The 15,217-nt window shown below is 40.9% G+C and overlaps 1 protein-coding gene across 1 annotated transcript in view; it reads right to left on the reverse strand.

Moving 5' to 3' along the window:
• Positions 1-1,216: 1,216 nt before the first annotated feature.
• LOC147022155 (protein TANC2-like) overlaps positions 1,217-15,217 on the reverse strand; it is a 437,623-nt gene continuing 423,622 nt past the window's right edge. The window contains exons 26-27 of the mRNA XM_085890484.1: positions 10,697-10,814; positions 1,217-8,543 (exon numbers count right to left, since the gene is read on the reverse strand). Of these exons, the coding sequence (XP_085746610.1) occupies positions 7,452-8,543; positions 10,697-10,814 (1,210 nt within the window). The 3' untranslated portion in view covers positions 1,217-7,451. The remainder of the gene's footprint in view (positions 8,544-10,696; positions 10,815-15,217) is intronic.

Here is a 15,217-nt window from a genome sequence, read left to right on the forward strand (position 1 = left end):
AGAGAGAGAGAGAGAGAGAGAGAGAGAGAGAGAGAGAGAGAGAGAGAGAGAGAGAGAGAGAGAGAGAGAGAGAGAGAGACGAGAGAGACGAGAGAGACGAGAGAAACGAGAGAAAAGAGAGAAACGAGAGAAACGAGAGAAACGAGAGAAAGGAGAGAAACGAGAGAAACGAGAGAAACGAGAGAAACGAGAGAAACGAGAGAAACGAGAGAGAACGAGAGAAACGAGAGAAACGAGAGAAACGAGAGAAACGAGAGAAAGCGAGAGAAACGAGAGAAACGAGAGAAACGAGAGAAACGAGAGAAACGAGAGAAGCGAGAGAAACGAGAGAAACGAGAGAAACGAGAGAAACGAGAGAAACGAGAGAAACGAGAGAAACGAGAGAAACGAGAGAAACGAGAGAAACGAGAGAAACGAGAGAAACGAGAGAAACGAGAGAAACGAGAGAAACGAGAGAAACGAGAGAAACGAGAGAAACGAGAGAAACGAGAGAAACGAGAGAAACGAGAGAAACGAGAGAAACGAGAGAGAGAGAGAGAGAGAGAGAGAGAGAGAGAGAGAGAGAGAGAGAGAGAGAGAGAGAGAGAGAGAGAGAGAGAGAGAGAGAGAGAGAGAGAGAGAGAGAGAGAGAGAGAGAGAGAGAGAGAGGCTAAATGGTACAAATTACGCAGGGATAAATTCAGTAACCTGAAATTACAAGAGCTGAGAAAAGAAAAACCACAAAGAAGGAAGATGACTTAACAATGATTTTTATAATATTTTGGCAGCCATCTTGACTCTATGGCAGCCATTTTGGAAATTTCAAATTGGGCCTTACTCAGATATTGATCATCTGGGAAATACTACAAGTGGGCCAAGTTTCATGCTTTTACCTGAAAATGCCCAATTCCCTCAATCTTGTGCACCATTTTGCTGGACTAACCGCCGCCGATGGAGATCAACACTTAGCCTTCACCAGCATGAATAGTTCCTCATTCTCCATTAACGGCAGGATTTTCCTTCTCATGATGTCTGGTATTTAATTTTCCAATAAGTCGGCATCTCTCATACAGGAGGCTTTAAAATGTTATTAATATCAAAAAAAAAAAATATATGTTTTTAACTCCAGATGTGATTGCTGTACATGTAATGAGGAATCGATCATGAGACAAAGTGGATGTATATAAATCCAGAACCTCAAAGTGAATTGGCCATTAAAAAAAATAAAAAATAAATACGTGCTTTATTCAGATGACTTTATTCGGCATATACAGAAGAACAAGTGACAAATCAGACATGTCAAGCAAAACACAACTTTTATATGTACACACATATAATTATTTTCATTGTCATCGAGAACAAACAGACTCCCTCTCGTACACAAATATGTACAGTCTGCTTCACACAAGCCTCATGGCACACATCTTTGGAGGACCGAAGGCATTTAATATATTATTTACTGTTCACGACCCAGAAGCCGCATTTTAAAATAGCTTTATCAGACACAAAAATACTTACAAAAGACTTGTAAACTGCATCCTTTGCGTTAAGACGCGTGCATTGATTAGGGCAAAGTGATCTTAATTACTCTTGGGTTCAAAAACTCGCTAAGTCCACACTGGTAAAAATTATCAATAAAACAATCACGTGGGCAAGACCCGTTTGTGTTTGAGTGTGACGTGTTTTGTACAAGGCCAGGTTCAATTTGGATTCACGTGAAAGCAAATACTGGTGCTCTGAAATCTCCACCGAACAACAGTTGTTGAAAGCACCTGAAATAAGTGGAGAAAAATCTGTGAATAGTGTATTAACTATACCAAGGTAAACTGGTGTGCAATGTGGGGGATGGGAGATGGTTTGAATGATTACACACATATGTATATATATATATATATATATATATATATATATATATATATATATATATATATATATATATATATATATATATATATATGTGTGTCCATAAAGTTATTGTGCAACTTTGAACCTTTACAACTTTTGATGTACACAAGATAGAAACAAACTATAAATGGTGCATTAAAGCATGATTCATCAAGTTTTGTTAATGTTAACGATGTTATTAATGTTGTTATTGCTGTTGTGAAATCCATAATCTCCCTGGGTTTCTTGATCAGTTGACATTTTCTGACGAGGCAAGGCAACTACATCAGCGGTAAAGTCAACCACAACAATTAACGCATTTGGTTCCCGGACTACGATTAAATCTTTCACAGATCACCTTGAACCAACAAGACGAGACTCCCAGCCACTATGTTTTGAATGTGCGACGGCTCTTGAATGTCTTCCAAGACAAGTGAATCGGTAGATGTGGACCAATTGTTTGGCCATCTCATTCGCCTGAACTGTCCCCATTGGACTACATTTTATGGGGATTTGTAAAACTGTTGTTTACTCATGAAAACCACATTCTTTGGATGAACTTAGGGCAACGATCACAAATACAAGTCATGAATTACTCAGCTGCAACTGGGGAATGTTTTCAACAAGTTGGAAAATTGGATTGAGCAATGTATTATTCATACACACACATACACACACACACACACACACACACACACACACACACACACACACACACACACACACACACACACACACACACACACACACACACACACACACACACACACACACACACACACACACACACACACACACACACACACACACACACACACACACAGGATGTCTCAATAAAATGTACACAAAAAATTAATAGCAGAGTACTCCTCAATGTTGAGTGTTACTAATACATAACAGATGGCGGTTAGCGTGTGATGGAATGATTTCACGTCGTCAGTCAGCTGTTACCCAAAATGCAGTGCAGATGATCATTTTCGATATATAGAGTCTGTATACAATTTATTGCGACACCCTGTATTATAACACACACACACACACACACACACACACACACACACACACACACACACACACACACACACACACACACACACACACACACACACACACACACACACACACACACACACACACACACACACACACACACACACACACACACACACACACACATCATTTTAACTGCAATGGAACCATGAATCCTGGTCTCCCAGAGCAGCACTTGCTGTTGGGGTCCTGACCACCAACAGGGGACGCTTGTCACACATCCACCCTGTTTAGGCATCCATTACACACATGACATATCCATATTTCTGAGTTGTATTCCCTCTCTAATATGTGTGCATATGTGTATGTATAATTGTGTATGTATTGGTGTATATATATACACACACATACATACACACACACACAGACACACACACACACACACACACACACACACACACACACACACACACACACCCATTAATGATGTGTTTACAATGCAATTCTAATGGCATGAACAGACCTTATACATTATTGCAATTATTGACAACATTACAGCTTAAGTTTGACCTGACTTCTGAAGTTGTGCTTTCAGACCTTTTGTAGTTGATTAAACAATGCGAAGGGTGGCACTCTGAAAGGAGCGAACTTCTCACCAATGAATACATAGCCTCTGCCCTGCAAGATACCTTTTTATGTTTACACTGAGAGTTTCAGGTGTGCTAAGGTGTCTCACAGAGGCTGGTTCCATGTGGTGACCATTGTACGGTAAGGCTGTGCTACATTTGATGCTGTTCAAAATGTCCGTCAGGAACTCCATGAGACCAAATTAAGGATGATTAGGTGCCAGTAATTCTACATATATTTGACTTAGTTTAAAGTTACTGGGTTGATACAAATTATACTTTCCAAGCATTGAACATTATAATGCATGTCCAGTACAACATTAGGGCTTTGTGTCACAGGTACAATTTTGTGGCTAACATGACTGAGACAGGTTTTATTTTTGCTTTATAGCATCATTGGCAGATTACTCTTGAAGTTTTGGCAAACAATCAAGGGAGAAACTATTAAGCATCGGTTACTGATGTCGCTAGGTTTCGTAGGACAAGTTGAAGCCATGAGGAGCTTTGCGGCTGGTCTAAGCAAGTCCAGGTTAATTAAATGTGAATGCGTTTTAGTTCTTGTGTTTGCTCCATATTTCAGAACGTTGAATGCCATAATAATCTGCAATACTCATAGTTATCATCTGCTTTGGCCATTGTAATAAATTAAATGTGGTTAGGTTAACAAGCTATCCTTTATGTGACACTGTTGGGTAATATAAGTAAAAGGCCCATGATTACACGAATATGTAAAAATGAGGAAACAATGTCGGCTAAACACGAAATTGAAGTTGTTTTCAAAACATGTTCTGGAACTTAGCAGTCTTAACATCATGACATTGCTGTATCAGAACATTTTCATAAAAAAAAAATTCACAAATTTGAGCGATACAGTCACACAAACTTTTGCCACAATCAAATACACTTTAATGTGTAATGGTTTCAGTACATTTTGCAGGACTTGGTTCGAGAGGAAAGCTTGCTAAATTGACAATGGGAACAGCTTAAAGAATATCTCAAAGTCCAAATTTGCAGAACTATTTACATCCATGACGAGTAGAAGCAACAGCTTTGCCCGAAACCGGCACGTATATAATTTCCATGTTACAAGATGCCGACAGGCAACAATTTATATAAATTGGCTCTTTATTACACCACGAAATAAGAACGTAGAAAAAAAATATCTTTTTTCCAATATATTACAGGTAACCAGATACTTGACAACGAGCTACAAAACCCTCTAGTACAACAAGCGAAATGTGACAATGCCTGGGCCTGGGGTTGAAATATAAACTTAAGCTTGATGTTTGGTTGCCATAACATAGCCAGATGTATGGAGGCATTAATTGCTCAGAAAAATAAAAATCACAATACAATGTTTTTACAACTACAGTATACAATTGTGTATAAAAACGCCAATAACTTGAGCAAAGCGTGCGTTGTAAAACATGGATATGGCCTGTGCCATGGCAGCCACGTCAAACTCTCCAGAATAGGCGAGAGTCGAAGATGAAAGAAGAAAATGATCCATAGCGATATAAAAATACAACTAGGAAAACAAGAAAAGGACAAAAAAAAATTAGTTCCTTTTTTTTCCCCCCCCACCTGTGGAACCAACTTCCACATTCTCTTCTTTCTCATTCTTCCCTCCAGGGCTCTTGAATCATACCCCCATCAAGAACACACGATCGATTCTATCCCTGTTAACCCTCCCCAAGCCCACCTCTTTCCAAATTTACAGTTTTTCCTTCCTGAGAGTTTGTGGCTATATCCATCTTGTTCACCCCTGTGTCTGCCCCATTGCCTTCATTTTCCCCATATCTCTTATTTCTCTAAGTCTCTCTCTATTTGTCCCTCAACCATGCAGTTGATGTGTTTTCCCCCTCTCTTTCTCCTGTTCCTCTTGTTCTGTTACGTCCTGATCCATTCTATGTTCTCGCTCCTCCATGAGTCTACATTGTATACAAAAGAAAAAAACACAAGAAACAAAAAGAAAGAAAAAAAGAAGTCCAACTAAGCTGCTGCATTTGCTTTGCCTCTTCCAACACAGCATGCAACTCACTGCTGGAGCACAGTTCTCAAAGTAGAAACTACTAGAATCAGTTACTGGCATTATAGTTTCTCTCTAAAGCATTACAGTGATGATGATAATACTTAATGATTTAAAAAAGACGAATTACAACAATTATCACCTTAATAATGACGAGTTATAATTCTTGAGTCTGGTGTTTTGCAGAAGACTTCAGGTTATGGCAACCAAACGTAATCGGACTTAGCGAGTTTTGAATGGACCCATTTGTATCGGCTTTCATCATACTTGGACCCGGCCTTGGAGGCTTTGTGGTTGCAACAGCATGTGCGAAAGCTGGTGGGAGAATGAAGGTGGTGGTGGTGGTGGTGGTAGTAAAGTGCAATGAGGGATGGGGTTCAGAGAACAGGGCAGTATGTGGCCGATACACATTCAAACAGGTCAGACTTCAGGCACACACGGACAGGGCAGGCAGTATAAGAGCATCCAAATGAGAGTGACATCTGCATACATTTCAGATCCATTAATCAAATTCTGAGAGTTGCCAGACATTGTGGCTCATCTCGATAGAAATCAGATCAGATGAGGTTGGCAGGGGGAGGTGGGGAAGATTTCCTCTGTCCTTCGAGGCAAGCAATGTTTTTGCTAATAGTGCTGTTGAAGGTCAATATAATATTCAAATGTGGCCTTTGGGACAAGCAGTGTCCTGCTGCGACGGAAACCGTTCTCAATTATATGCACGACAATCACACCTACACATATTTATATAACAATATTTATATATTTACTTTATACAACATATATTACAGGTCAGTAGTAAATATCCGGCAGGTCATAGTGCATCTTGGGCTTTCGTTTGATGGTGAGACAGAAGTCTAGCGGCAAAATTGAAAGAGTCCCTTACAAACAATACAAGTGGATCAATGTTTAAAAACAAACAAGTTCTGAATGTTAGATCTTCTGCTCATTCTGGTGAGCCTGACTTTTGTGTGAGAAGAAAAGTGAGGCATGTGGAGGAGTAGAGAAGGAATGCTGGTCTTGACACCCCTCTATCTCTCCCAGAGTAACTATTGGTCCCTCTGCACTTGATTACCTCTTGATCTTTACTTCCTTCTCCTTTCCTTTGCTCTCAACTTCAAATCACTGCCGAACGCGAACACTCCGTTGTAAAACGCTGCTCGAACGAACAGCGGATGACATCACAAACACTTTTTAAAATGCAATACGATGATCATACAATAATATAAAACTACTCAATATCCACATTCAACTCACTGTCACTTGCAGCCGAGTTTAACAACAAATACTGCTCCAACAGTTTCATTCTGGTAGATGCGAGCCTTTGCAGAGGATTGCGAAGGAGGGGTACAAGGCCAAGGCTGTGAAAAACTTTGCAGTAGTAGGAAAATAAAATAATGCACAAAAAGCCTTCCACTGCAAAGCGTCACTAAGCATAATCACTCTTACCAGTGCGAATTGTGACCTAACATTGGAAGAGCTGCCCATTTGCAATGATCTCCTTGCTTTTCAATGAATTCCTCCTTTCCTTGCACTTTCTTCCAATTATTTTTTTTAATTTCAATCTTTCTCTGGAAATCTTACTCCCCTCTATTCTTTTCTGTGTAACTCTGCCTCCATTATGTAAGCATTTTGCCATCTTGAGATATGGCTTTTTTGTTCTCCTTCATACTTTTGCTGTGCTTTTCTTTTCTGATTTAGCCTATCTATGCAGTATTCCTTAGTGATTACTTTAATGCCGTGCCATTACGAGTTGCTCAAGAGGAGTCATGTTTCAAGTATTGAAAATGCCAAACTTTCGTCATAATTTCACAAATAGATCATGCAAGGCAAATTACCAGTTGGCCGTGGGACTGCTCAAAATATTTTACTGTCTTCATTTTAAAGATGAAACATGATAAAATTACACCTTGCTTTCTCTCATCTTCATTTGTATTCACCTGCCATCAAACATTGGACTCTACAAAGGGCCTTTTGGGAATGAGTGGAGATGGGCATGCCACTTTTCCTTCAGCATTGGACCTCTGCAGTGGACGTATAGATGCTTGGGGAACTGCATTCAGTGTCCTTGCCATGCACAGCCCACCTTGCGGCCCATTGTTGCTGGGTTCCATGGAATCAACTTGTCGTACAGGTGGCCCTTCTGCTGGGCTACCATTACCACCCTGGACTCCACGATGCCCAAAGAAAGCACTACTCTCATTTACTGTACTGGGTGACACCACGACATCTACTGAAGAGCTTGTCCAGGGTCGAGTACTTACACCTACAGGTGCTGCCCGCACCCACTTGTCAGAAAGTCCCATGAAAGGTGTAGGACGTGAAGGGGGTGAGGCGGGTCCAGGTGGTAGTGGAGGTGGTGCGCAATTCTCAGGCCATGGACCTGGCAATCGGCCCTCTCCCTGGCTCAGTGATGAAAGTTGCAAAGCTGCATGATGAGATGGTACTTGCTGGCTGGTCGGTTGGACTCCTGTTTGGCCAGCAGGATCATGTCGTGTCCAGGGTGTCTCTGAAAATGCTTCAGGCTGGTGGTGTCCAGCTGCAGGGCTGATGTAGGGCACTATTGGTCCACGGAAGGCACGTGGAGGAGGTTCAACCCTCTCCCAATCCACAGGCGTACGTTGTATAAAAGAGCTTCCACTGGGTCGTACTGAGGAGACACTTGCCTGTGTACGACCAACTGGAAGCCCAGAATGAGTTGCAGTTTCATTCTGGGTAATGGCAGGTCCATCCACACTGAACCCACGACTCACTAGCCTCAGGGGCCAATCAGAAGTCCCATCAGTGGACCTGTGCATCCAGGGTTCCCATCCTTCTGCCACAGGCACTGAACGTCGCATACCAGATCGTGTTAAACCAGCAGACGTTGCTGGGGGAGACATCAGTCTCCCTTCACCATCTCCCGAATCTCCATCGGCGGATGGGGTGTCGGGGCAAAACCATTCACCATCTCCACGATCATCAGTTACTGTGCCATCCAGCTGAATATGCTGTGCAGAAATCTGTTGTTGTTGGTGCTGCTGTTGCAGTATCTGTGCCTTCATAAGAAGACAAGAAAAGCAAATGAATACCAATTAAATGGACAAAGAGACAAATATTCATTGATGTTTGTGAGATTTTTGCATTTTGATTGTTCATATCAAGTTAAAATGGACCAATACTACAAAAAAAGAAGAAAAAAAAAGAAAGGCATTCTCAAGCTTTAAAGCATTTAGTGGCAAATACAGGAGAAACTAGAACGCCACTCGGTAGAGTGCATATCCCCATCAGGCTGAACAGTTTATGTTTTGTATCCCACTGATAGGCCGGATCTGGATCCAGACCTGAATCAAAATCGAATCTGCTTGTTCTTTCTTGTCACCTAACCAATGCATTCACCAAGTTTTGTCATAACTCGTCCACACCTTTTTTGAAGCATCATGCTAGATATAGTTTTTCGGCGCATCTCTTCACGGTGAAGAATGACTGAAATTTTTTTTTATCGCATACTGATCCGGATTTGGATCTTCACCAAAATTAAATCGATTAGTTCTCACACACCCAATGTGTCCACCAAGGTTCATCTAAATCCATCCATAACTTTTTATGTATATATTATATATGTATGCCTTAGATATTATAGACAGAGACCAGCCATCTTGGTTTGATAAGATGGACAAAGACCAAACAGCAATCCAGATAGTATGTGAACCACCTAATAATCTGCTTTCAATGATGGTCAACAGCCAAGAAGTCACTCTTGAATAAAAGTTCACCTATTTCTCGGATTGGTCAATCCAGAATATTGCAAACCTGATAGCGAGATTCATAGATGGACAGGTTTCATATCCACAGCCTTTGCAATCGAGGCAAACATGTACATTTCGAGAAAGAAAAACTAAATTGAAAAACTTTAATAGTTATGGACACCAGTACGTGTCCATAAAAAAAAAAATAAAAAAAATAATAATAAATAAATATTCAAACCGCGAGCAACAAACAACAACCACACAGGCCGTTTCTTCGCTCTCGCGTGCCCGTACGTGCGTGGCCCGGAAGTTCGCATATTATTCGCAGTTACGATTATTCACAATTCAGTTTTAATACCCAATTATTCAATTAGCGCCAATGTATTTTACCTTTTCGCAATGTTGTGGCAAGGAAAAACAAAAAGAGAAGAGAAGAGAGAGAAAAAAAAATTACTTCCTGGTTCGGAGCACACCAGCTCACTCTGTCTGATGTTACCGAAATTTATGCACCGTCTAATATGAAAACGATCATAACTTGGGGCATTGTGTTTATCTATAAATGCGCATAAGAAATGGAGAAATTATTAGAATACATGAAGTCATCACTATCCGGAAGCCCTACGTTATAACCCGTAATGGGGAACGCGGCTGAGCTTCCCTTCACCATCGGCCACGCCCACGCAACAACGTGTCATGTCATTGGTTGTTAAATAAATGGCCATAACTTGGGAAGCACTTGTCCGATTAATATCAAACCTTGAAAAGTCACATCCTCAGGTCCCCAGCAATATATCTGGCAAGTTTCAATTATATCGGACCAGTGGTTGTCGAGAAACAGCTGCCACGCACACGCACACGCACACGCACACGCACACGCACACGCACACGCACACGCACACGCACACACACACACACACACACACACACACACACACACACACACACACACACACACACACACACTGCTGGAATTATAGATAGATGATACTTTGACCCAAACAACTGCTCTCAAAAACAAACGTACTTTTAATGCCAAAGGGAACTGAGCCATCACCGTGTTGAAATGTAAGCTTGGTCTTTTTGGACAAACTGACAATTGTGATCCTCCTCAAGAAGCCAAGGAAGTCCTGCAAGCCAGACTCCCATAGCAGTGGAAATGCCTACATGGCGGACCATGGTTCAGTTGGAGCGACTGACCTCCAATGTGATGATCTTTCCCAAGTTTGTACTTTGAAAGAAAGTTGGTGAGAGGATAACATGAGTGGGGGAATCCAGGGGAATCCAGCTATTAGAGCATGAACATAATTAACCCACTAATTAATTGAAGCCTTTTCTTGACAATTTTTGATGTACACTGGTGGATAACTCCTCATATACATTGAAGATAAACGAAGTTAAAAGACTAAAAAAGAAAAGGTAAGATGAACAGGAGAGTGTATGATAAACTTCAGGGAATTCTTTACCTGCTGAACCTGCTGCTTGCACTCCTCTTGCACACGTGCCAGTAGCCGACGGATCTCACGGTTTTCTGGGCAGAGGCGCAGAGCTTCATGCAAGTCCTCCAATGCTGCCAAGAACTGCCTGAGAACCATTGAAGAAAAGGGAGCTGTATACTCCACATTAGCAAGAATTTATGATAAAGTTTACATGTTAGTACATCATTGCATCAATATCAGTCATATCCTTACGATAATTCACAGACCCGTGTTCGTTTTTGGGTTTGTTTATTTGGCGTGTTACTCATACAGTTCTTGCCCAATTACATCCACACTTACAACATAGAATCACCATAATCACAGTTAATGCATAGGGGTGTTTTATCTTTGCCGGTGGTCTTGAGGTGGGGGAGGACGACAGCACAAATTCTTGATGTAAATGTGTATCATGGAGCACCACCTCCAGGTGGGAGAGGGTATTACAAGTCCCCACCATTTACAGTCCTGTATTCCTGTCCCCACGTTTTCCAGTGCAGTGAGGTGTTTTGAATTATAAGCAGTATGTATATTTTTGCTTCATGCACGTAACTCGGGTTTTTTTTTGCGTATACAGAGCTGTCACTTGCCTATACACCATCCAAATTAAGGTATGCGTCAGAAGAACGTGTTGCATGCTCGAAACAAGATCACCCATAGGGCGGGTACTCTGCTCGTACATAGTAATCCGTCAACTTTCCAGACAATAGTTTCATAATAATAAAAAAGAAAAAGAGCAATCAAAGATTGCAAACCCTCACCAGGACTTATTTTGTGTGGTGTATTTTGTGTGGTGTATTTTGTGTGGCGTTTGCGCACTGGTGTGTTATGTAATTGATAAGAGACATAATTAGAACTGCCACTTTATAACTGCAGGCAGTGATGACAGGGTACCAAGACGTCCCACTTTGATTGGACACCTGACCCTGGTCCATGACATTTTTAAAATTATTAATCATTCTTCAATCAAATTTAGAATGGGATTAAAATAAATTCAGTTCACATCAAATGGAAGACCAAATAGGTACAGTCCTGAATTGGAGTGATCAGAAGGAACCCAAACAAGCAAAAAGTAAAGATGAAGTCATCAGGAGGAACCTGGATAGGATTTGCACTTCAGCTGCTACTCCTGTACCCTGAAACCCATCCAGGAACAGCCAAGTGAGCCTTATTCAAAAAAAGAAAAAGAAAAAAAGAACCCACATTAAAAATATTTCATAATTCTGGCTGCCACACCATGCGTCCAATCAAGTTGAAATTTAAAACATCGATTCCCCATCACGACGAGATCATAAAGGTGAAGTTTCACGTCGATTGATTAAGCGGTTCCAGAGAAAGCATTTAATATTTTTCTTCAATCCATTATTGCTACCAAACCATGTGACCTATCAATTATTCCTTAACAAACTTGTACACCCATGGCCAGGGGAACATTTGTGTGAAGTTTCCCCTCGATTTGTCCAGCCGTACTTGAGAAGAAGATTTCTTTTATGTGTTTTAGGGTAAATCCAATATGGCTACCAAACCACATGACCTATGACTTAATTATCATGAAAACATTCTACATGAGTAGTCGCACCTATGGTGAAAATTTCGTCTCAATCTGACAGGCGTTTGCGGAGAAAAATACAAAAGTTCTGTGCATACAAACAACCAGAGAAAGACAGACAAAAAACAAGAAATGGACCCAAATGCAATACCCTCTCTTTTGGTGAGGTAAATGACGATAATCACATGATTAAGTTGAACACATCCAATCCTGCTTGATATTGGAAGCAAAGGAAGGTTGAAAATAAATTATATGAGAAACATCCACTCCCCACGGGAGCATAATACCCCCTCCCTCTAGCAGGGGTCAGTAAATCATTTGCACTCTGCCACGTGCACAGTGCAAAATTGCATGTTGTCTCCGCAGCTGACTTGTAATACCCTCTCCCATCACCACCGGATGGCACTATACGGTACACGTTTACATAAAAAATTCTACACACCTCTCCACACTGCCCACCACATGAGCGGAATATGCCACCACGATGCGTTATGCCATAAAAATAATTTATGTTCATGTTCCCCCCTTCCCCCCAATCCGAACCAGCACCACTACAATTTTATTAAGTACCTAAAACTTTCCCAGGCATATCCCAAGTAGAACCACTAAATTCCAACTCATTCCAGCATGCACGCACATCACATATCACAAGCACGCACACCACAAGAGATATAAAAAATAAAAAATCCCTGGAAATATAACTTCAAATCACAAGCAAGGTTTTCACGTTTGCGCCACTTATTTCGCCACAACCACCTGCCCCTAAACGTGACAAAAGCCGAACGTATTGAGGATAACCTGCACTGCACTTTCAGCCGACTTTTGGAACTAGTTAGGAAATAGAGTGCACATGTTCACATCGGATAAAATATCTTCCATGGAACACCACACCACCACTAGCGGAGATTGCATTGTTTAAAGAGCCATAAAAACAAGATAAATCACATCCACACAATCATTGATTGGTTAGTATATCAACCACACAACTCAATAAAAACCAAATTACTGTTCTACAGAAAGGAATGAACTTCTCGAACACACACGACACACTTGTACCAGTGACTATTGGAACAACAGGAATGACAAAGATGAACCTCACGGAGATTTAAAAGGCTTTGGAATACAAGCGACTACACAACAGAGGAAAAGGTAAACCGGAGTACGCAATGGGCATTCCAAAATACATAAACCTTATGATGGCTTTCGTTGACTGATCTCCTTTCTGACCACACCACCATATGATGCATCAAGATACTCCATCACGTTGTGGGTAAAACAGAAGTCTATCCACAGTCAAGCACTGAATTTGTACAACTGATTAGACGATCAAAAACGACCAGACAAAAAGATAGTTCCACGTGACATAACGTCACTGTTTACAGCGGTACCCACTGAGTTTGTTTTGGACACAATCAGGAAATGCTCAGCATGGGGATAACAAATGGAAGGGAAGTTGTGGAATGTTTCCGCAAGAGATGGATGAAGTTTGCAAACCACTAAAGCTTTCTCGGGAGTCCACTTACTTCCTCTTATAAAGGGAATACGAGAGGGAAAAATTGGGGACTACCATTTTGGGCCACCTGTTTCACCTGAATGAATGAATTTTATTAAATGTTCGACCCCTTTTCAGGGCATGAAATAGAAGAACTTGACTGGCCTGCACATAGCCCTGACCTCAACCCCATCAAACACCTTTGGGATGAATTGGAATGCCAACTACGAGCCAGAACTAATCGCCCAACATCAGTGCCCGACCTTACTAATGCTCTTGTGGCTGAATGTAAGCGAATCCCCGCAGCAATGTTCCAACATCGAGCGGAAAACCTTACCAGAAGAGTGGAGGCTGTTATAGCAACAAAGGGGGGACCAACTCCATATTAATGCCAACGATTTTGGAATGAGATGTCGGACGAGTAAGTGTCCACATAATTTTGGCCATGTAGTGCGTGTATATATATATATATATATATATATATATATATATATATATATATATATATATATATATATATATATATATATATATATATATATATATATATCTTCTTCTTCTTCTTCTTTCGGCTGCTCCCGTTAGGGGTCGCCACAGCGGATCATCCGTATGATCCGCATAGTGATTTGGCACATGTTTTACACCGGATGCCCTTCCTGACAACCCTGGTCACCTCTTACGAGGCAGGTATACTATATATATATATATATATATATATATATATATATATATATATATATATATATATATATATATCTATATATATATATATATATATATATATATATATATACAGTGGGGAGAACAAGTATTTGATACACTGCCGATTTTGCAGGTTTTCCCACTTACAAAGCACGGAGAGGTCTGTAATTTTTATCATAGGTACACTTCAACTGTGAAAGACGGAATCTAAAACAAAAATTCTGAAAATCACATTGTATGATTTTTAAATAATTAATTTTCACTTTATTGCATGAAATAAGTATTTGATCACCTACCAACCAGTAAGAATTACGGCTCTCACAGACCTGTTAGTTTTGTCTTTAAGAAGCCCTCCCATTCTCGACTCATTACCTGTATTAACTGCACCAGTTTGAACTCGATATCTGAATAAAAGATAGCTGTCCGCACTCAATCAATCAGACTCCAACTTCACCAAAATGGGCAAGACCAGAGAGCTGTCTAAGGACATCAGGGACAAAATTGTAGACTTGCACAAGGCTCGGATGGGCTACAGGACAATCGGCAAGCAGCTTCGTGAGAAGGCAACAACTGTTGGCGCAATTATTACAAAATGGAAGAAGTTCAAGATAACAGTCACACTCCCTCAGTCTGGGGCTCCATGCAAGATCTCACCTCGTGGAGCTTCAATGATCATGAGAGGTGAGGGATCAGCCCAGAACTGCATGGCAGGACCTGGTCAATGACGTGAAGAGAGCTGGGACCACAGTATCAAAGAAAACCATAATTA

Source organism: Eptatretus burgeri, chromosome 8 (genome assembly GCF_056783735.1).
Source record: "Eptatretus burgeri isolate ZD-2024b chromosome 8, Ebu_testis_v1, whole genome shotgun sequence".
NCBI lineage: Eukaryota > Metazoa > Chordata > Myxini > Myxiniformes > Myxinidae > Eptatretus > Eptatretus burgeri.